This window comes from Xenopus tropicalis, chromosome 2, assembly GCF_000004195.4.
Source record: "Xenopus tropicalis strain Nigerian chromosome 2, UCB_Xtro_10.0, whole genome shotgun sequence".
Taxonomy (NCBI): domain Eukaryota; kingdom Metazoa; phylum Chordata; class Amphibia; order Anura; family Pipidae; genus Xenopus; species Xenopus tropicalis.
Window position 1 is genome coordinate 158,245,601 of NC_030678.2, and position 23,712 is coordinate 158,269,312.

Here is a 23,712-nt window from a genome sequence, read left to right on the forward strand (position 1 = left end):
TGCCATAGCGCATACAGAACCTTCGGTAACAGAAACATTTTGATCAATTGGATTCTCCCAGCTGGTCCCACTGGCAGCGTTTCCCAGGTTTTACATTTATTATGAGCCCGCTGAAAGAGACCCTCAATGTTGTGGTTATAGTACAGCGATATCGGGAGAGCTATCTGTATACCCAGGTAGGTAAATTTGCTGGAAATCTGCAGGGGACATGTGTCCAGGGGTTCATTGGGCTGTTGAATTCTACTCTTTTAAACAACAGTACAGTGTGTCTGTTTCAGGGTCAGCTTAAATTGTTCAAGTATAAAGTGTTCAAACTATCTTCCTCTCAATTTCTACAGAAATGTAATATATTAATACTCCCTGCTGTCCCTAAAGGGTTTCATTCAGTATCTTACATTGTCCCCTATTCCACTTTGGTGCATCATAACAGCTCTCAGAATTGTTCAGCCAGGAACCAATAGCCTTTCATTTAAGCCAGTGGAACATGGGGCAGAGTCCTCAGCACTTTCTTGTGTTTCTAGGCAGTGAGAAAGTGGCATTGACTTAAATGAAAGCCTATTATTAAAGGCATATGTATACATATCAATACATTGATCAAATCTACGAGTAATGCTTCTATACAGCAATTCATTGTCTCTAAATATCTTGTGAGTGTGCTTGCTTACCTTGCCCAGTTGCCCTAAAGGACCCATCCTTAGAAATATTCTTCGCAAGGGCGATGCAACATTACACTTCAGGGTCTTGATATCTCTATTACTTTTATGGATTACATATACCATATAATGATGATAATTGCACCAGAAACAATTTCCCATGTTCGCCCTTTCTTTCATAATTTCATTAATACAAATGAAAAAAGGTAAGCAGCATCAGTCTTGGGAACGAAGGCATGAAGTACCATGTTGAAATGGTTTGACATCTTGCAAGTCCAATATTATATACAGGTATGGGATCCGTTACCCGGAAACCCATTATCCAGAAAGTTTCAAATTATGGGAAGGCCATCTCCCATAGACTCCATGATAATCAAATAATTCAAAAAAGATTCCCTTTTTCTCTGTAAGTTGGGATCAAGTACAAGGTACTGTTTTATTCTAAGATATAATTACCCCTTATTGGGGGCAGAACAGTCCTATTGGGTTTATTTAATGGTTAAATGATTCCCTTTTCTCTGTAATAATAAAACAGTACCTGTACTTGATCCCAACTAAGATATAATTACCCCTTATTGGGGGCAGAACAGTCCTATTGGGTTTATTTAATGGTTAAATGATTCCCTTTTCTCTGTAATAATAAAACATATCTTAGTTGGGATCAAGTGCAGGTACTGTTTTATTATTACAGAGAAAAGGGAATCATTTAACCATGAAATAAACCCAATACGGCTGTTCTGCCCCCAATAAGGGGTAATTATATCTTAGTTGGGATCAAGTACAGGTACTGTTTTATTATTACAGAGAAAAGGGAATAATTTAACCATTAAATAAACCCAATAGGGCTGTTCTGCCCCCAATAAGGGGTAATTATATCTTAGTTGGGATCAAGTACAGGTACTGTTTTATTATTACAGAGGAAAAGGGAATCATTTAACCATGAAATAAACCCAATACGGCTGTTCTGCCCCCAATAAGGGGTAATTATATCTTAGTTGGGATCAAGTACAGGTACTGTTTTATTATTACAGAGAAAAGGGAATAATTTAACCATTAAATAAACCCAATAGGGCTGTTCTGCCCCAATAAGGGGTAATTATATCTTAGTTGGGATCAAGTACAGGTACTGTTTTATTATTACAGAGAAAAGGGAATCATTTAACCATTAAATAAACCCAATAGGGCTGTTTTGCCCCCAATAAGGGGTAATTATATCTTAGTTGGGATCAAGTACAGGTACTAATTGATATTTGTTTGAAGCAAAACAATCCTATTGGGTTTATTTAATGTTTTAAATGATTTTTTACTAGACTTAAAATATAAAGTCCCAAATTATGGAAAGACCCCTTATCCGGAAAACCCCAGGTCCCGAGTATTGGATAACAGGTCCCATACCTGTAGTAAAATAGAACACCTTGGACAACCATGCTTTTTTTCTTGCAGAAATGCCCTGTCTTGCAGAATACAGTGATGGAAAACTATACAGAGCAAAGTTGCTGTCTGTTGCATGCTATGAACCTCCAAAGTTTTTTGTGGAGTTTGTAGATTATGGGTCTACAAAAGCAGTAGAAACAGATAGGTAAGTATTGGAGCACATTACTGTACAATTATATTAAAAAAAGGATACTTTTACCCCGAAAATATATAATATGTCACAACGCATGTGTCACACAGGAAGTAGAATTACACAGATTCAGGCAGATTTTAAAAGCTTTGTCCTGAAAAAAAAAAAGTACTTTTCCTTGTTAGTCTAGAAATTTCCCCTAATGGGAAAGAGCAAAAAATAGGTGTCATCAAGTACATCATCTGGCACCCAATTGGTTAACTTTGAGGAACAGTAACACCAAAAATTAGTGTATCAAAGTAATTGAACTATAATGTACTGCTGCCCTAAACTGGTAAAAGTTGTGTTTGCTTCAGAAAGACTACTATAGTTTATATAAAAAAAGCTGCTGTGTAGCCATGGGGGCAGCCAGTGAAATTGAAAAAAAGGAGAAAAGGCACAGGTTACATAAAGATAAGCTTTGTACAATACAATGGTGTTTTGCAGAGTTATCAGAAATGAAACCTATGCACTTTAGCCCTATTTGAGTTTGAATGGCTGCCCCCATGGCTACACAGCAGCTTTGTTATATAAACTATAGTAGCCTTTCTTCTGCATGGGGCCCTACTCATTCAGGAACAAGCGCCGAAGGCAGGAGGAATGAGTCCCATCTGCATTTGTCACTTCAGGCATGTGCCTGAATAAAATGGCCGTAAGGGCCCTTATACTTGTAAGTGGGTTTTCAGTGGGCAGATAAAATACCATTCTGTTTCAGCTTATTCCAGATGCCCGCTGACCTAATGCAGTATCCAGTAGAAGCGATTAAAGTCAATCTGGCTGGGCTTAAGCCGCCTAGTGAAGAACTTGAAATGGATCGGCTTCCTTACAGTCCAGAATGGAGCATCAGAGCTGTGGAAGTCATGATGGATATACTTGAAAAAAAGATTTTCTTGGCTTCACGTACCGTAAGAATTCCACTTATATTGGGGAAAATTGTATTTTATTTTCAGGCCTGTATGTAGGGACAAACTGATTGCATCCTTGTCAGTGTGGGGCAGTAGGGAGCCATTTGACTTTAGCCTTAGGTTTAAAGTGATTCTGTTGTGGAGAACACGTGTTTTTTTTACAAAAAGTATCCAGTAATCATGTTCCCCTGGCAGATTCTTGCATTGAAATCTGTTTTTCAAAAGAGCAAAAAGATTTTGCTTTTTATATTTCAGAAATTTGACTCGAGGCCAGGCATATTTTTAATTTCCCAAGTGCCCTTAGCCATGTAACTTGTGCTCTGATAAACTGCAGTCTCTGTTTGGCTACTGCAGCACAGCAGTAATCAGCAGAACAATGAGAAGGCAACAATATAACAGCTCTCATGCCCCACCTAGTGGAAGATATGAAAATAGCACACAAAACTAAAACACCCAAGTCCCGGCCATAACTTCTCCATCTACACTGAGTGGGAGAAACTTAGCTTATCTGAAAGCAATTACATTGTGAATGTTTTCTGAAAGCTCAGACTCAGGCACATTGACCTGAGATGGCTGCCTACACACCAATATTACACACAGGCCAACTTTTTGCTGGTCAGTGCAAAGGCACAGTGAAGGGGAGCACACTGGTTTCCTTACACCTGAGAAGCCAGGATTGCACCTCGTGTAACATTAGTCCAAGTTAAGTTGTTTTTTGTTGTTCACACCATATGTTGGCAGGTACATTTTACTATAAATGAAAGTTCTGATTGGTAACAAATCTATGAGACTACGGCCCTTTATAACCAGGCAGTAGATTTTAAAATCGACATTGTCAGAAATATATATATATTTTTTTATCTGTGCTCCCAAGTGTTGCATGTATAGAAAGCAGAAGGATTTGCAAGCAACTTATATTGCATATTTATATCATGTAAACAAAAATGTTACTGGACCGTGCTGCTTTTGGGCCGAGATAGGAAACGTATTTCTCTTTTCAGGGGTCCTCATCGGAGCTCTCTGTATTTTTGTATGAGGAAACTGGAGATAAGCTTGTTTATGAGCTGCTGGTGGAAGAGGGCTTAGCTGATTTTGACCAGTAATGTAAGTATGATCTATATAGGCCCTGAACCTGATGCCATTTGCATTCATTGATTTAATCTGTCAGCAGGAAAATTCAAGGGAAGAAATGCCTCCTGTTTTGGCAAAAGCTTAACTGTGCATAAACACTAGCGGAACTACCTACAAATATACTGTACCAGTCTGCTAGGTAGAACCCAATTTAGCTGCAGTTAAAGCTACCAGAAGCCTACAGTTTTTGCCCATTTTCCTCGGCAAATTCATTAAACTCGGTCAGGTTGGATGGGATTTTGATAAACATTAATATCAATGTTTTGCCACAGATTCCCAATCGGACTGAGCCTTTTTAAGACAGGTTTAGGGTCATTGTCCTGTGCTTAATTCCCCCTCTGGTATTGTGCATACTGAAACAGATATTTCTCTAGTTTCACTGAATATGGCTTCATCCTTCTTGCCCTTAATTCTGTCCAAATTTGTGTCAATAAAGAACAGCTACCACCAGTGTTTCACTGTAGGACAACCTTTCTTACTTGTGAGCCAAAGTCAAATGTAAAAAGACTTGGGGAGCAACACAAGCACCATAAAAGTTCATGGAGGAGCCAAATAAGGGCTGTGATTGACTATTAGGGCCTCTATGCACACTATCAGCTTACAGGGGCTTTATTTGGTAGGAAATCTTGCATACTACTTGAGAAAAGTGTTTGTTACTAGGGTCAGTGACCTGACTGCATTTTAGACCAAAAATTGTGGCAAAATAAGAAGGCAATAAAAAACACGTTTGCAAAGAATAGTTACAACTTAAAACAAAAGTTAATTATTGTAAAACTACTTTAAATGACAAGTTTATTTATTGCAGATGCTGCTGAATAATTACCTGCTGTGAAGAGAACAGACATTTTTGTTCATAAAGGAAGACATTCTGATTTTAGGTTTAAAGGTGGATGTAAAACTGGTATTCAGCTCATATCAACCAGTAAGGTTCGTTCTGTTGAATGTTGTTGTTTTCTAATTCTCTCAGCATCGCAATAAAGCATTGAAAGCATTTGATTGATTGCACATTGAAGTTATTCACAAATGTCAAAGTAGATCAACCTTTCATGCAGAAATGGCTTTTTGCATGTATCCATTGGTTCAGCATCAGTGCTGGTGTAAAGTCTGAGGCAGATGCAGCAAGTGTGCCTGCATAATGGTCACAGCTTGCTAAATTAGTTCTCAATATACCCAAGACACACTTTATGGCTATATCTACATATAATTGCACCTTGTTTACACTGCAAGTCCCATCACTTCAAATATTATTTTGCAGTGATTATTATTACATCAATATTTGGAGTAGGGCAAGCAAATAAGATATGTGCCTTTGAGGGAACTTTGTCATTAAGCACATCAGTAGGTGGTGGGTACAGTGGGCAGACTTATCTCCTGCAGGAGAGCATTGTGCTTAATAAAACACAAAGATTGGAGCTAAAAGTTACCTGTAACCTGGTGTTGCTCTCCAACACGGCTGCTAAAATATTGAAATAACTGCATAGAAGATTAAAGAAAAAAACAGCTGCATTATTCCCTGACGACAGATCTTTTAGGGCTCTGGCACACGGGGAGATTAGTCGCCCGCGGCAAAACTCCCTGTTCGCGGGCGACTAATCTCCCCGAGTTGCCTTCCCCTGCCATCCCACCGGCGAACATGTAAGTCGCCGGCGGGATGGCAGACGCGGCGGGGTGATTTCGGGAAATTGCCGAAAAAGACTCGCGAGTCAGGGCTCTGGCACACGGGGACATTAGTCGGCCGCGAACAGGGAGTTTTGCCGCGGGCGACTAATCTCCCCGTGTGCCAGAGCCCTTATGGGTGTGGAGAGACAGGTTCATCAAGGATTGATATTTTATACTGAAACATTGTCTTTTCACCCACCAATAAAAGGTCGTATTGGTGAAATAAGCTTTTTGTAGTGAGCAATTCCCTTGAAAAGGCATTTTCAGCAGGTAAGAGCGACATTAAGCCACATAATGGGTTTGAAACAGACTAGTGAGATGTCCCCCAAGTAAAAGAAGATGTGGCGATTCCCATCACAAGTATTAGTGGGTTAGGAACAGGGAAGCAGCAGAACAGCCTTTGGTGCAAAGGTTGTGGGAAGCAGGCAGAGTTTAACATCCATTAGTACAGGTGGTTTAGCAATATAAGACGCCTGCACTATGAAAAGATGATCAGAGAGGGGATACAGTTTTGAATAACACTTTTCAGGGCTGCTAATACAAAATCCTTTGATTGAACCTCCACGCAAGTTAAAAAGCAGACTCAAAATTTGACAGACAGCAGCTATATATATTTATATAGTATTACTCCTGGCACATTGGTTTTATGGAATTACTTTAATTCAAAATAAATTAATGTTCTCACATTCTCTGGTTAAAAAAAATCCTAGAATGCATATCTACATTTCATATGTACAATACATACATCTACACATCTGTGCCACTAGTACAAAAACATATGTACAATAAAACATAAATAACTGCATATATATATATATATATATCACTTCAAACTATTAGGGGAGGAAGAAAAGACAAGAATAAAAATACATCTATTGCTTTATCCTGGATATTTGGCCCTGCTGATGGCTCAGTGCAAGCTCCATGGACTCTGCGCCTCCTACACATACGCGGTACAGGACTGCTACGAACACTCCTTTACTGTTCCGGTTTAGTGTCCATTACAACGTTACCATCCTTATCTTTAATGCGAAGCCTTCCTGAGGAATATTTGGTTTCTGTCTGCCCATTGTTATACACAGTCTTGACAGTCCCATCTGGATATTCTCTCCTTTTGTACTGTGGCGTATGAACCTCCCGTTGCCCATTGTCAAATTCTATTACTTTACTTCCATCCCTAGAACAAAATGGATATAAAACAATTGTAACACAACTTAAAGTAAAAGCTTGAAACAAATAGCACAAAGGAAGAGCTTGTGCCCTTTGTCTGATACTTATAATTCACAATGCGACAAAGACAGAATTTGGTAATAACCAAAAGTACTTACGGATGGTTAGTGATTATTGTGCCGTCTGGCAGTATGCTCTCTTCTCTCCCATCTGTATACAGGTTTTTGATAGTCTGGTCTGGGAATGTTATCTCCTTTCTCCCATCTGGAAAATGTTTTTCTGCAGGAAACGCAAACATGATATTTGTTTAATTGCCCTAAAATAATGTATCGCACACATTACCATATACTGATGCATTAGGCTATACATTTTTATTTAACTAGTATTATAATTAAGATGGAGGTCTTTTGCCAGTAAGGAAAGGTACTGTTTAGCAAGGTGGCCATACACACTAACATCCACTTGTTTGGTGAGGTTGAAAATTAGCAGATCTTTTACCAATATGTCCACCTTCAGATGGGTAATATCCAATCATTCAGGCTGGTTGTCAAGATAAGGACCACATCATTGCACTCCTCGTCCCGGTAGGATTATTAAACCTGCCCAGCTGATGTCTGGATGATTTTCAGCCAAATATCTGTCGGCAGGCCCATCTGAGAGCACCATACATGGCCTGATAAGCTGCTGGCTCAGGCAGTCAGCAGCTTTAATGGAACTGTGTATTGACCTTTAGCCTGCTTGCCCAGAGAACACCATTTTATATAAGTTGTTGCTTTGCATTCTCAACTTTTTATGTGGCTGGTCTTTTACCAAATATAATCCTCCCATATAACTTTGAAATACGTAGAGTTTTAGAAAATAAGGGTTGGCAGCAGGTTAATTTTGGACACCATCAGTTATGCTTTTGTACAGACTGACACAATGTCTATTCTTCCTTAATATTCATCTAAATAGCAAAGTCAAAAAGGGATGAGGTTTACTAGAAAGGGTGGGGTTTAGGGAACTGACTCAACATATGCCCCACCCCTAAAATGAATTAGTGAAATTGTTAGTTTCCCTTGAAGCAACACTTAAGGTGGCCATACATGTTACAATTATGATCTTGGTACCCTTCACTAAAGTTCAGGGCTGAACTGTCAGATAAAGAGGTAGAAACAATAGGAATTCTACCCTTATCTGATGTTTCATCCCTAAGGGCTCTGGCACACGGGGAGATTAGTCGCCCGCGACAAAACTCCCTGTTCGCGGGCGACTAATCTCCCCGAGTTGCCTTCCCCTGCCATCCCATCGGCGACAATGTAAGTCGCCGGTGGGATGGCAGACGCGGCGGGGCGATTTCGGGAAATCATTTGCGCGAAATCGCGCCGCCGCGTGTGCCATCCCGCCGGCAACTTACATGTTCGCCGGTGGGATGGCGGGTCATGGCAACTCGGGGAGATTAGTCGCCCGCGAACAGGGAGTTTTGTCGCGGGCGACTAATCTCCCCGTGTGCCAGAGCCCTAAACGACTGATAGCCAAGGCTTTTGCGATACTGTCTGCATCGTCAATCCACCAAACGCACCGCATATTGTACAAATGAGTTTTCGTACCAAAATATGTGTGTGTGTGGCCAGCTTTATCCAGACCCACATGCAACTGTTTAAAATCGACGTCCATGTTTTAGTGTGACATACATTTTGCAAGTGGAGCAATAAAACAGCAGTGTGTGCTGTTGGCTTTACAAGTTAGAGCAGCAGAGGGATAGAATATTTCTTTTATCCAGTTTACTTATATTCGTGCATGAAAACACAAATAGGCTAATTAATAAGAAGGTAGAAAAACCAACCTATTTGTCCATTGGAAAACTGAAGGATTTCCAGCCCATCTGGGTAAGTCGTATGTGTAGTTTGGTCATCCGCATAATAGTATATCTAAACAGGGGCAATAAAGCGTTAGAACAAACCCACACAGACACCATAGAGACCAAACTACGGACACTGTTAGACCTACTATTCTCTGATCTCCCAGCACTTGCTTCACATCTCCATTAAAGAACTTCACAGTTGTGGACTTGCCATCGGCGCTCACTTCCTTGCGCGTACCATTAGGGAACTCAATGACGTGGTAGCCGTTTCGCAGAATTCTCTCCACCTAAATGTTGCATAAATGATAAGTGTTCATTTAACAGAAGCAGGCCTCCTTGCACTACATGAGAAACCAACAGCCAAGGGCAAGCCTAGCTGATCCAAACAACCAGTTATCACTAAAGACAGAATTTAAAGGAGAACTAAACCCTAAATGGTAGAAATGTTGTACATTATATTTTAGGCTTCTGTACCAGCCCAAGGCACCCACAGCCCTTTAGCAGGGAAGATCTGTGCCCCCAAAGATGCCCCAGTAGCCTGCATAAATAAAGTATAAATGTAACAGTAAAAGGCTGATTAGTAATTCATTCAGAGTCACATTAAATGACAGATCTGAAACCGGGCAATTGCATCAGAAGTGAATAATTAACACTATAGAATCTGCTTATATGACAGACAAATCCTATTATCTGCTTGATAATTTGCAATGACCCCTAAACTCAGCTTCTCAACAGCTGCCCAGGGCACACTGAGCATGTGCAGTGTCACTGACAGTCAGACAACAGAATCCAAGATAGGAAACTACTGTGACAACTATAACGACCTATATCATTACTACTATAGAGATGCTGAAACTTTAAGCCAGTCCAGCCAGTTTATTACATCTAGCCATATTAATTTTTTAGGGTTTAGTTCTCCTTTAAGAGTATGTAAAAGGAAAGTATACAAAAGTTTTGGGCCCAGTGTTTGATACATAAACGTTCCTGTTGATGGTCAATCATGTTAGCAACATAATTCAGATAGGATGGGAAGGCCCCTATTACTTTAACCCACAGGCCTGACCAAACGGCATCTCCTTACACTGAAACCAAGTCAGAACACCGGTGCATCTCTCGTTAACCAAAACCAACAGGCCGATTAACGTTACCTTTCCATCCGAGTAAGTTACTTCTCCCTGAACATCCTCCTCGTTTCCACCATTAACAGGGATTGGGTGTTTTGGTTCTTGCTGTGGCACTCGGTCAGAACCCTAGAGAACAATATTTTATTACACACAGGAATTGTAACATTTAATTAGAGTTTATGTCCAATGTAAACACAGAGAAGACAGATGGTGACCATATTGCAAGTATCAAACATATTGACTTCAAAAAGCACAGGGCTTACCAGCAAAACAATCCCGGCAGATTCTGCTTTTCCTGTGTCTGCTTTCCCAGCATTGCTTGTAGGGCTCGGCTTGCAGTTTTTCACTGCTTTGCCTGGGGGGAAAATATAAATCTCACTGTTCATTCTATTTAAAGTAGTACAAATGTCCCTGTGCATAACTGAAAAATGAGTCCATGGTTTAGTGGTGCTCTGGTACCAAGTTGCTTCTGGAAGGAAAGTTCATGCAAACACAATATAACCAAACTGTACCTTTAGGTGGGGACTGGCTTCTGCGGACAACCTTGGGGTTTTTTTCTGCTTGAGAGAACAGAGAAGGGACCTGAATCTTTCTTGTGTTTTGGGGACTCTAGAATAAAATGAAATAATTATTAGCAAAAGTGGTTCAGGGGCTCACATTGAACATGAGCAATCCAACAATACCCTTTATAGGAATGTACTTACCCCACAGTCCAGTCTCCTGGCTTGCACTCCATGGCTTTCAGCAGCCTTCATGCTTTCCTTATTCTTGTTCTCCGCCGCTTCTGCTTTTTTCCAGTTGTCTAAGCGAACTTTCTCAATGAACTTGATTTCCTCCTTGAGCTCGGTGTTCTCTTTGGATAAGGCATCGATCTGATTTCTGAGACGACCCTGAGTGGTTGACCATTTAGCCTCCTTCCTTTTTATGTCCTCTTGCAAGTCAGCCACCTGTTGCTTTAAGCCCTTTAGAAAACAGTGGAATTATTGATATGTACACATGGCTACAGCATGCAGAATGTTCCAGAAATGCCACTATGCAAGACTAGTAACTATACAAGGCTAGTAATTACTCAGGCCTATGGTACATGGCAGCCAGAAAACTGGTCCACTCTGCATCAGAACTGAATAATCACTGGCCCTGTAGATGTAACCTCACTTTCTGCTAATGTTCAGCTTCTCAACAGAAACCAAGAGTCACAGACATCAAAAGATGGTTAACAAAATCCAAATGCCACTGTGGGCAAATTGAAGGCCTGAGTCATTACAGTTAATAACCGCATAGTATGTTCAGTATAGGAATGAGCAGGAGCAGTTGGCTTAGAGGTTAAGGCAGGGGTTCCCAACCTTTCTTACTCATGAGCCACAGTCAAATGTAAAAAGACTTGGGGAGCAACATTGGCATCATAAAAGTTCATGGAGGAGCCAAATAAGGGCTGTGATTGGCTATTAGGCAGCCTCTATGCACACTATCAGCTTACAGGGGGCTTTATTTGGTAGGAAATCTTGTTTTGAATTTAACCAAAACTTGCCCCCAAGTCAGGAATTCAAAAATAACTCCCTGGTTTGGGGGCACTGAGAGCAACATCCAAGGGGTTGGGGAGCAACATGTTGCCCCTGAGCCACTGGTTGGGGATCAGCCTATGATGCTGGATCTCATGCTAGAGACCCTGGTTCTATTGGTTTTGGCAACTCCTGGACAAGCCACTTAATCTCTCGGTGTCCTACCTATCCATTTTGCCGTTCAAGTACTAAATTCTTTTGAATTTTACTCCAGAACACAAAAGATGTAGGAGCACTCGTATGCTAAGTAAAATATAAGAAGTAAAGTACAAGGGAAGTGCAACTGACCAGGCCAATTTTACTACAAACCTACAAAAGAAGGGGATTGATCAGTGCACATTCCCTGGTCCTGTTTCAATAGTAATCTAGTATCTGTGCAAGTGCATACATTTCTACAAAAGGCTTTTTAGTTACAAAGTTATGATCATAAAACTGGCAATATTAAATGTCTGTGACCCCAAACTCCCAACATGACTGATAATCAGGCAGGTTGGAAGATCCCGTTGGGCAAGGGCCTATATCACCCCGTTAATACAACCCTATTCTGACCTCAGGCGAATCCCTCATTATCATCATCCCAACTGGGTACAGTTTTGGTGGCCAAATTAAGATAAGTAGAGTAAGATCTAGTCTTTGGCAACCTCACCAACCTCTAATGTTCTAGTGTTTGACTATTTCCATAAGCCTGGCCAATAGTTTGAGCGCCACTGTACTAAATAATCAGCCCCACACCTACAGCCCAAGTAGAACTTATTCAGTACCTGGATTTCTTCACGTTCTCTCTTGTCTGGGACGGCTCTCGCTGCGCTCGCATACTTCTCAAACACTTTGCGTTCTTTTTGGAGTTTTTTAATTTCTTCTTTTTTAAATTCTTCAAACTTTGCCAGCTCCAGTGCTTTTTGCTGTTCAAAGGCGGCCATGTCTTTCCTGATACAAAATACACATTGATTAATAAGCACAAGTGAGAAGCACATAAATAGTTTTCACGTAACAGATAACACAGGGATATTTCAGTTGAATAAAGTAAGGACGTAGCATTCCGATGTGCTTTTTAGAGTTATATGATGAATGCTTGAATGCCGTCCAGTAATTAATGTGAAGGATCAACACAATGTATTAGTGTTTTATACATTAATACAAATGACATACCTATGGTGGTACAGTATATACAACTGCCAGTGCAAGCAGTCAGACCAATAGCAATCAAATATATACCTCAGAGATTCCATTGCTTTTTCCTGATCCTCGCGGCGTTTTGCAACTGCAGCATTTTCAATTTTAAATCTTTCTATTTCAGTTTCCAGTTCTACTAGTTTTTCCCTCAAAAGCCGAGAACGAACACTATCTCCTGAAAAGCAATATAGCCTGGGATTATTACAAAAATTACATTAACGGCATAAGGCTATTTCCATTCTTTTATAACCATTGTTTTGGCTTTACTAATGGGAGTTTTCTATGGGTATTATCTAGTATACAATGTGTTTTTTTCTCATTTATATAGGGATGTGCCAGGGTTTGGTTTAGAAATTCTGTATGTTATATTCTGAACTTGCTGCCTAGAAGTTCAGCATCCCTATAACAGTAATGAACCTTGCCTTTAGAGTTGTGCATGGGAGCTAACCATCAAGATGCGTTTTCCCTCTGTTTTCAGATCATCACATACAATTAAATCTCCTTTAGGCTCAAGTCCCCCTGGCTCACCTGCTTCTTCTTGCTCTGGTGCAGACTTGGGCAGCTGGGCTTCATTCTGCGGTTTGGGCTTCAGTGCCGGAAATAATTTCATGACCAGATCAGAAGTTGGAGGAGTGCCTAAATGATCGGAAGGTGCAACTGATTTTAAAGCATCCCCTTTTTTAGATGCCACTTTCCTCTTTACAGTCTTGTCTAATGCAGGGACTGGGCTTTTGCTGGTATAGTCTGAAGGAATAAACTCTTTATTGCCATTTCCTTGGGGAGCGTATGGTTGATTCTCCGCATCTTCTAGATCTGCCCAGGTTCGCTCATCATCAAAATCAATATGACTGGTGTTTAGCGATGGAGAGTGATCATCTTCTAAGGGATCATTACTATTGCCTTCTAACAAAGTTGATTCATCCAGTCCATCTGACAAGTCCAAGTCAAAGTCTCTGGCTTTGGTGGCCTTGCTCATATCTTTACAGTCATCTGATAGTAAAATATCTTCCCTGCCAATTGTAGTCACTTCTAAACCTTTGTTATCTCCATGTTTTATTAATGTATCACTTTCATCTTCTGAAGACACACAGTCATCTTCACTGACAGTGACTGGTTTGACTTCATTTGCAGCGGGTGGGAACATCTTGCCAGCGTCTTTGCGGTACTGACCTTCACTTTCAAGAGGGGCAACGCATGAAATATTTTTTAATACAGCAGCTGCTTCTTTCCTTCTCTGAACTGTATTGTGTTCAGTTGTCCTGTCTACATCTGCCGGCTGCCCGTGGGGTGATTTAACGGGAGTAGAGGACAACCTGCGGCTGCTGGTATCGGACTGGTAGTTTTCATTAAGGAGTTTCTGAACAAAAGATGAATTGCTGGAGAACGATATTTCCTCGGCTGCCTGTTCTAGAAGCACAAACTCATCTAATTCAAAGTTTTCCTTTTGTCTTTCCTTTTCCCAGTTAACTTGTCGCTTCTGAAAGGAAACCTCAAAAGATAACTCCTCGTTTCTCTTACTGACGTTGTACTGCGGAGAGGACATCTTAGGCTTTTGTTTCCCCGCGCCTTTCCTGCTCGCCTCAGGTGGCATTACATTCTCAATGTTTTCTTTATTATCCAGAATATACTTCTTTTCCAGACCAGTTTTGATGCTTTTGACATCTTCAGTAGATATATTCTCCGGCTGTCTATGTGTTGCTAAAGAGAGGCTATTTTTGAGGTTATGGGTTTTAAGAACAGATTTCTTCATGGTGGGTTCAGATTTGCCTGTGGCAGCAGAACAGGACTTTCTATCCAGATATGGGCCGGTTTCAGCCATTTGTTCTCTGGCAACAGGTGCAGTTTTCCTCTGAAGAGGTCGCTTGTCTGCTTGAGTAGAATCTGCTGCATCCGAGACTTTGATCTGAGCACCGGATTTGCTCACCTGAGATTTAGATTTATTAGAATTACTAAATCTAACTAGTCCTTCCCCTCTTCTAAGAAAAGGTCTTTTCACCATGGTTTTATTCGTAGTCTGTACTCCAGCTGCCTGTGGAACAAGAATATATCCGTTATACCCAGTGACATAAAATGATATACACAAAATGGCAACAGGAGGAAAGTTTGAGCCACACCCACTAACCCACAGTAACCAATCAGATGCTTGTTTTAATTACCAGTAACTGGGGCTTGGCATATGATTGTTATAGGCTACTACAGAGGTCTTTTTAAACGTTTTAAATGGGGGGGCCTCAAACTACAGCCCCTACCCCCGCTGTGTCCTCACCCCTGGCTACTACCGGTCTGCCTCAGAGTGGTCCTTGGCCCCAGCATCTCTCGTCACTGTGTCATGCGGTGACGTGACGCCCTGGGGCCAAAGACAACGCTGAGGCAGACAGGTAGTAGCCAGGGGTGAGGACACAGCGGAGGCCGGGTAAATGACCTAGGGGGGCCGTAGTTTGAGGACCCCTGGGCTACTAGAATAGCAATTGTTAATACAGTCCCACCTTGATCTTAGGCAGGAAGATAGGGATGTTTTGTTACCCGCTCCAAAGCTCCTTTAGTATGTGTGGCCAAATGTCTGACGTTCCTACCAGCATTATTGTAAATAGCAGGTGGGAAAACATATGCATTGTGTGTTTGAAATGTATCTTTCCTATTAAAGCAATAGGATCCATTATCTGGAAATCACTTATACAGAAAGCTCCAAATTATGGGAAGGCCCTCTGTCACAGACTCCAATTTAACCAAATTATTCGCATTTTAATTGATTACCCTTTTCTCTGTAATAACACAAAACTTGTACTCGATCCCAACTAAGATATAACAATCCTATTGGGTTTATTTAATGTTTAAATGATTTTTATCAGACTTAAGCTATGGAGACCTAAATTACGCAAAGATCCCTGGAAAACCCCTGGTCCCAGGCATTCTGAATGACAGATCCTTTACCTGTATTTCAATACCAATGAAATGATCACTGAACAGTAACACGGAAAACACTCTCAGAAACACTGTCAGTTCACTGACCATGGAAAACAAAGCATTAATGGCATCTGTGCAATGGAGTAGCTTTTGGGCCATTATAGCTTTCCTCGTTAAAAAGGATTTGGCAGCAGGTGATAGGGTGTACTTAGGTGAGGTGCTGCCCTAGGCACCGAGCCTCTACCCACCCCCTGCCAACACTGATTGGCACACATACAGACTGTCCTACACAAGTGTCTAACCGCTATAGGTGTCTGTAGCCACCCTGGCTGTCACCTTAGCTATACGTGCCTTATAGAAATACAGCCCTGGGTACAGCAAGAACAGAAAAAAAATAACATAGAATTCTAATAACTTCCCTAAAACCTCTGCAAGTGATTTACCATGAGTGGCATTGCCATATCTAGCTGGGATTGCAACACTTCCTTCAGTTGCACAACAAAGATTAGGTGCTGACATAAGCCTTTTTACAACCCCAGTGCCACTTTTTATCAATGATGTGTGTTGCTATTGCGCAAAGGCTTGCAATTTAGCAGGGAATAAATCATGAGCGAGTGTTAATATTGGTTTAGAGAATCTGATAACATTACGGGCGCTACTACAGGCAATTAGCAGAGATTTATGATTATGATGATATTAGTTTGCCCTTATAGGGCGCAGCTGATGGATGGTGCCACACATGGAGATTTGCTGGTGTCACATTGCTGGCATCAAAACACAGGAAATGCCCTCGTATAGATACCCACTGTGGTAACTGCCCTGAATACTGTGCAGCTCTATATCTGGCACCTGTGGCTCCATGATTTGTCAGTTTTTATCTACAGCAGTTTTACATGTAACAGGCCAATTATTTCTTATACAGCGTGGCCAAGGGCTGAATGAAATTACAATGATTATGTCATACAGTGAAGTCCATAGAGCCTCTGAGCAGGCTGGGGGCCAAAAAATCCTTTGCAGGGCCACATACAGCCTGTCGACCATTAAAAAATGCATTATGCTTTATAAATTGGACCACAAAAAAACTATAAAGTATATAAAATTAAGGTTTCAGTCATTAGCTGTACCTTTTGCTGATCATTTTGCCTGAGTCGCTGTTCTTCCAGTCTCATCTGCTCTTCTACAAATTCTTCAAAAGATTTCTTTCTCTCCTTAATTTCCGATACAATTGGCCTTTAGGAGACAAATATTTAGCAATATATCAAGCTAGGATAAGCACAAGGGCACACATGCTGGCTCACATTAGCCAATGAATAGACAGCGCTGTTACTCCCACATTTGTTACTGTTAAGAAGTAATGAAGGTTCTGACTGGGACTTCTATCAGGTGATCAGCGAGGGAGTAAAAGCATCGTAAAATGGCCAATCATTTAGTAAAAGGGCAATATTTACTCATATGAATGGTGGTAAATAGTTAAGTTAATATCAAACATAGGTGCGTTAGCATGGATAGTAACATTTATAGGATAATATGGAGCTATAGTTGCTTTTTTTTTTTTTTTTTTTTAAAGCTGTGCCTCAGCAATATACAGTAACGTTACCTCTCTTCTGTGTTCGAGCTGCCTTTATGGGTCCCCGTTGGTTTCTGGAGGAAATCCTCTTGCTGGTCTTGTAAAGCTGCTCCAGAATTATCATAACAGGATGAACTATTTTCCCCTTCATCGTGTACAGTCTCATCTGCATTATGGGAAAGAAGCCGAAAAGCAAACGATGATTAAACGTCAATTGCACTGACAAAATCAATCACTGGGATACAGAAATCTGAGCAAAACCCAAACAAAAACTAAAACAACTAGAAGTAAAACACTGACATTACAAATTGTAACAACTTCTCCCCATCTTAAGGTGGCCACACACGTGGTGATTTGTTGCACGAAAGATCGTACAATCAGCCACAAACCTTTCAGGGCTGAAACGACAGATAAGGAGGTAGAAACAATAGGATTTCTACCTCCTTCTGCCGATTCAGCGCTGAAGGCAGATTTTGCTCAGGCGCCTTCTATGGTGCCCGATCAAAATCTTAATCTTAACCCACCCGATCAGCGAGTGTACGAGGTTTCGTAAGATATTATCGGTGCGTGTATGGCCAGCTTTACAGACAGCATGCAGGAACTACATAACCCACAATGCATTGCACTGTGATGTTCCTTTCCTTATTGACATCACACGTGCAGGGAATTTTATGTTTTTTGTGTCTCAAAGTAGTCGGCCAGATCAGCAGGGGAACAGGGAACTGTTCCAAACCATATTATCACAATAAAAATCCTGAAAAGGCTGCATATTTTTAATTGATGTATATTGCAAAGTTGCTTGAAATAATGTTTACTTTTCAAACAGCTTAAGTTGTGTTTGGGTGAAGTTCCCCTTTAATCCTTATAGGAGCCAAAACAATCCTATTGGGTTTAATGTTTACATGATTTTTTAGTAAACAAAGTATAGACATCCAAATTACAGTAAGATCCCTTATCAGGAACCCCCCAGGCACCAAGCATTCTGCATAACAAGTTCTATACCTGTACTAAACATTATACTGAATCAGCAAAAATGCCAGTGTTGGTGTGTGTCTCGCCATATTACTTACCGTTCGATTCCATCTCATCCTTATCACTTTCATCATCATCATCACCATATTGCCCATGATGTATTCGCTGAACTTCAGCCAGTACAGAGGCACAGCTTGAACTGCTTCTGGATCTCACATTTAATTCTTCTGGCTTTTCATACACATCTTGTTCATCTGGGGATAAGCACCTATAGAAACCACCCTGACTATAAATGCTATCTGCAGGATTATTCTGGAAGCCTTGCGTTGCAAAGACGTAATTTTCTCGTAAGGGTGCAAATCCATCATTGTTTCCAGAGGAGGGATCCTGAGGTTCAAGCTCTGTTACAGACAGTGCACAAAAACTGGTTACAAAAAGTATTTCCTAGAAACCCACTGGTTTTCCAAACGCTGACACATATAAAGTCAGATTATAAATCAGGTTTCAGAGTCTTTGGGAATGACTGATAAGGATCAACGGGGCTAAGCACCAATACTGCACAACCCCCATGTCCCATGATTTACTGTACTGAACTATTGCAAAGGGCACTACAACCCTAAATAAAGGCCTTGTGCTCCTTCAGAACATTCTAAGTTCTCTAAACAGTATGACAGTACTTGGGCTCCATTCTGTATTTATTTTAAGGTGGCCATACATGGTAAGGTGGGCATATCGAGGGAACAATACGCTTGTTTGGTGACTTTGCCAAACAACAATCTTTTCCCTGATTTGCCCACCTATTGCACTATTGTGATCATTTGACCTAGGGCCAAATGAAATACGAAAAGTTGGAGCAAGGACCGCATCAATGAGCTGATATGGCCCCCACTCTCACTAAAAAGAATCAAACCTGTACCATTGACACTTGAGCAATTCTATGCCTAATATCAGTCAGGTAGGGCCATTGGTGGTCTAAAACACTTGAATCTGCAGCTACAATCTGCCCATGTATGGCTGCCTTTAGCTATGTAGCTACTCTTACCAAGAGATTATATTGTTTCCTTTACCCTCTCCAGATCAAGGCTTGGCATCCCTTTCCTCCCATAGCTCTACAACACTGAAGCATCACCCACTAAAAGCAACAGTAAACTACAAATTGCCAGGTTCAACAACGTCTCCATACGAGGACTAATAATAAGTTTATGAAGAAAACCATTAGCCCACCTATGCAGTGCTAAGAATTTCATTTCAAAAATTTTAAGTAGAGGAGGCAAATGGTGGCCAACGTTTTCCACCTGAAAGTGAAACGAAATCTAGAAAGTACAGTACTATGCCTGGAAGAACTGCAGAAGGTCCCTAGAGGAGCCATTTAGAACATTCATTAAAGCCAAATTAAGACCTAATGAGCTACTGAAAAACATTAGTGATCAAACCCATTAGCAGGTACCAAGCCTGGAACACTGGAAGATCCTGGTCTCTTTGCCAGAAGCAGAGTGTGTTGTGCGTTTTTTTTTTTTCCCTATGAATGTAGCAACCACTGATCAACTGCATCCATGAACATGATTTTTGTATTCCCTTTTTGGATATGGAGGGAACCAAATGCTTCTATCTGTGCTGCAAAGATCTAATCTACTGATTCACTCACGTACAACTTTACCTACCCATAAACGGCCCCTGCCTGGACACCATGCTGAGCAGCATCTTCTGCTCCTCCATAAGCTTTTGCAGTTGCTCCATTTGCTGGCGTTTCAGTTGATCTTGTTTCTGCTGTTGCAATTCCCTCAACTTAAAAAAAAACAAAATAAATTTAGAAAGTGAAGGGAGGCATATGCCCATTGGCAAAGCCAAAAGTTCATGCCGGGAAATGCTGTTGCTGGGGTCAGTGACCCCCATTTTAAAGCTGGAAAGAGGCAGAAGAGAAAGGCAAATACACAGTGAGTGGAACTTACATTGCATCTTACGCAGAAGGAAGTTTCTTATGATCCTACAGATTTATTGTGTGTCTGAACCAACCAAAAGTGGCGCATCATTTCTCCCCCCAAAAATATATAATGCAACCATCATATGGTGATTACCTGCTCCAACTTCTTCAAAAGAGGGTCGTTTGGATCTTGCCTGCAGTCGCTTCCCATCACTTTTGCCCCAGTTTGGCTCTCCTCCCAGTCGACAATGGAATCTTCCCCAGTAACATGAGCAGCCGCCATTTGATCACTCATAAGGTTAGAGTCCTGATCTCCTGAATATGAGCTGTCATCCTCCTCAAGAGAGTCTCCCCTCTGCAAACTGCCTCTGGTTGCAAAGTGGGGAGGTATATGGAAGCCAGGGAGCCCCTGTAATGATGGTAGCATGGGGTAGTCTTGGTCGGGCTCCACGTTTGGAAAAGCACTGGTTAAATATACACCAGCGCGTGCCATATTTGACATGTACTGTGCCATAAAATTAGTCTCTCCAGTAAAATCAGAAGATGAAGGCATTTCTGGGATATTGGGTTATCTTGTGATCCACTGAATAAGCACGAGGAGCATGGCGGTCCGTAATTCAGCGCGATTCGGATCTATGTACAAAATTAAAAAAATTTAATAGTTGAAAAAGGCAACATTTATTAAAAAAAAAAAAAAAAAAGCAGATATACCTTCTCTAATGAGGATAAACAGAATTATGCTGTTTTTATGCAGAATTATGTGCCATCCCACCGGCGACTTGCAGTGTCGCCGGTGGGATGGCAGGGGAAGGCAACTCAGGGAGATTAGTTGCCCGCGAACAGGGAGTTTTGTCGCGGGCGATTAATCTCCCTGTGTGCCAGAGCCCTTAAACAATTATTCAATGTGATTCATATAAAATTGTAATTTGATATATTTAAAATTCATAAATGGATAAATGTGATCTTTTAAAATTTGCCTTCCGAAGTCGATGTCCAACAAAGAGACCAATAATAGGAACAAGAAATTTTTGGGAAACTGGCAGCTATAATGTGCAGGATAAAGGATCCTACTGGTGTCCCAATGAGATGTATGCGTCACGCAATATGAAGGACTCCTATCAATGAAAGCTTCTTCCCCCCCCATCGGCTGATAGATTACAGTTTTATCCCCAAAAAATTGCCCCTTGCAAAGACTAAAGGTGGCCATACACGCTAAGATCCGCTTGCTTGTTTGGCGATGTCGCCAAGCTAATGGATCTTCTTCCGATATCCCCACCTACGGGTGGGCAATATCTGGCTAATTCAGTTGTTTGGCCCTGGGACCAAACAATCAAATTAGAACGACGGGTATAGGCATCCGTCGGTTCAGGGACCACATCAACGAGCCGGTGCGGTCCCCGATCCGACTAATTTTCTAACCTGCCCGATTTCAGGCCAGATGTCAGTCGGACAGGCCCGTCGTTAGTGCCCATACACGGGCTGATAAACTGCCGAATTGGTCTAAGGGACATATATTGGCAGGTATGGCCACCTTAAGCCACCGTAGTTCGCTCACATGTGACATAAGATCAGGCAGCACGTCCACCGTGAGGAAACTTGCTCATAAAGCACATGGTATCACCAAACATGGCTACCCGCCGTAGGAGCTCCCTCCTAGTGTGGTGGGCATAGCACTTACTAAGAGTTTTTTGGGGCAAAATAGTATTGGGCATTACACCTTTACGTTGACTTTTAATACGTTATAAAATGGTATAGCAATGTTGCAATTGGTGTTCATTATTTATTTTTTATAGTTTTCACATTATATGCCTTCGTCTTCTGACTCTTTCCATCCTTCAGACTCCGGCAGCCAAAAACTATTGCTGCAATTTTAGTATTATTGTTACTTATCTTATCAATCCCTCTCCTATTCATATTTCAGTATCTTATTCAAACCACTATCTGGTTGCTATTAAGCAGGACCCTAGCAACCTGACAGCTGCTAAAAATTCTGAAATGGAGAGCCATTGAACAAAAAGCTAAATAACTGAAAAATCATGAAAAAATGAAAATCAGGTGCAAATGGTCTCAGAATATCTAAGCGAGCAAGGCCCAACTCTGTACTGCTTAAACTAATAATACAATGTACTGGATAATAAGCCAATATAAAAAGACACTAACTGCCAAATATTTGTAATACCTGTGGTAATGTAGCTTTATTCCTGGGGTTCCATATTATAAGGAATATCTAGAAATCCCCAAGTACCAATAAAACAACAGACTGTGGCCAAATCCTGGTAGCGCTTAATCTGCTCATGGGTTAAAGGGGGAGTACAAGCATATGGGGTGTAAAATGATATCAGGGATAGGCAACCCTGCTGGACGCCCAGTTGCCGAACTACAACTCCCAGAAGCCTCCAGGAGCCTGGCACCTGTTAGCAGCAGTGGGAGTTAGTTGGTGATATAACAGTGACAGGCTGCATAGATATAAATGTGTGTGTATAAGCATGAGTGGGGCTTCCATTCGGCTCCAATAGCTACAGAACGGATTGTTGCGCAGATTACCTGGAAACTGTATTTAGAAGAGGTTCTCAGGATACATTAACAAGAGCTGACACCATATGTGAGAACAATCCCTCCACATTACTCAACCATTTAAATACAAAAGCACAAATAAAGTAATCCTGTACCTGTCCCCACGGCCGCCTTCCACTGCACAACCCGGCACCAACGCCACTAACAATATTAAATGCCCCGCTCTAGCTCCGGGCCTATCCCTTCTCAAACAAACCACTACTGACAAGCCGTGCGCAAGGCCTGCCGGGAAACGTAGTTCTTTGGCGTGGAATCGTTCGTCAGCAACAGAGAAATAACCCGAAGTTTGACTACGTATCCCAGAATGCTGCGCAATGGAACGTACGTTGGGCAACGCAGAGAATACTGGGAAGTAGAACTGTAACCAGGGAAACATAAAGAGGCGGGAGTTGTGGCCGCAGAGGCGCTGAGGGCCAGTGTGGCTTTGTGTGTCCGTTGCTGCTGGCGGACGTGTAGATAGCGGGATGGGCACATTCTTTTGCTCTTTATTTACAGTGTGATCATAATGATATACAGACACGCAAATAATGTGGGTCAATACATTATACTTGTCAGACTCTGTCAGGGTCTTATCTAATGTTTACATAGGATTGAAAAAAGACCATTGTCCATCAAGTTCAACCCATCCGAGTAAACCCAGCACACACAACCTATACTTACCAATCTATACACTCACATACATAAACTATATATACAACCACTAATACTAACTAGATATTAGTATCACAATAGCCTTGGATTTTCTGCTTGTTCAAGAACTCATCCAGGCCCCTCTTATAGGCATTAACAGAATCTGCCATTACCCCATCAGTAGGAAGGGCATTCCCCAACCTCACTGCCCTCACCGTGAGAAACCCCCCTATGCTGCTTCAAATGGAAGCTCCGTTCCTCTAATCTAAAGGGAGGGGGGCTGTGGTGCGTTGATTGTTTTTATGGGAAAAAAGAACATCCCCC

General features: G+C 41.4%; 2 protein-coding genes across 10 annotated transcripts in view; one reads left to right on the forward strand and one right to left on the reverse strand.

Moving 5' to 3' along the window:
• The window catches only part of rnf17 (ring finger protein 17), a 103,926-nt gene extending 98,638 nt beyond the window's left edge, over positions 1-5,288 (forward strand). For all 7 annotated transcript variants that reach the window (XM_031897265.1, XM_031897270.1, XM_031897266.1 and 4 more), the window contains 4 exons: positions 2,097-2,232; positions 2,972-3,161; positions 4,163-4,265; positions 5,098-5,288. In XM_031897265.1, coding sequence (XP_031753125.1) covers positions 2,097-2,232; positions 2,972-3,161; positions 4,163-4,264 — 428 coding nt within the window. In that variant the 3' untranslated portion in view covers position 4,265; positions 5,098-5,288. The remainder of the gene's footprint in view (positions 1-2,096; positions 2,233-2,971; positions 3,162-4,162; positions 4,266-5,097) is intronic.
• Positions 5,289-6,589: 1,301 nt separating this feature from the next.
• The window catches only part of cenpj (centromere protein J), a 39,358-nt gene continuing 22,235 nt past the window's right edge, over positions 6,590-23,712 (reverse strand). The window contains exons 1-17 of one of the 3 annotated variants that reach the window (XM_004912073.4): positions 22,854-23,063; positions 20,339-20,817; positions 19,925-20,048; positions 18,362-18,664; positions 17,322-17,457; positions 16,849-16,954; positions 13,349-14,849; positions 12,863-12,995; positions 12,409-12,574; positions 10,793-11,050; positions 10,601-10,697; positions 10,352-10,443; positions 10,113-10,214; positions 9,111-9,251; positions 8,947-9,031; positions 7,280-7,400; positions 6,590-7,128 (exon numbers count right to left, since the gene is read on the reverse strand). In XM_004912073.4, coding sequence (XP_004912130.2) covers positions 6,930-7,128; positions 7,280-7,400; positions 8,947-9,031; positions 9,111-9,251; positions 10,113-10,214; positions 10,352-10,443; positions 10,601-10,697; positions 10,793-11,050; positions 12,409-12,574; positions 12,863-12,995; positions 13,349-14,849; positions 16,849-16,954; positions 17,322-17,457; positions 18,362-18,664; positions 19,925-20,048; positions 20,339-20,737 — 3,963 coding nt within the window. In that variant the 5' untranslated portion in view covers positions 20,738-20,817; positions 22,854-23,063 and the 3' untranslated portion in view covers positions 6,590-6,929. Of the gene's footprint in view, positions 7,129-7,279; positions 7,401-8,946; positions 9,032-9,110; positions 9,252-10,112; positions 10,215-10,351; positions 10,444-10,600; positions 10,698-10,792; positions 11,051-12,408; positions 12,575-12,862; positions 12,996-13,348; positions 14,850-16,848; positions 16,955-17,321; positions 17,458-18,361; positions 18,665-19,924; positions 20,049-20,338; positions 20,818-22,363; positions 22,503-22,853; positions 23,064-23,712 lie in introns of those variants that run through there. The other 2 variants (XM_031897275.1, XM_031897274.1) reach the window with 2 other exon arrangements.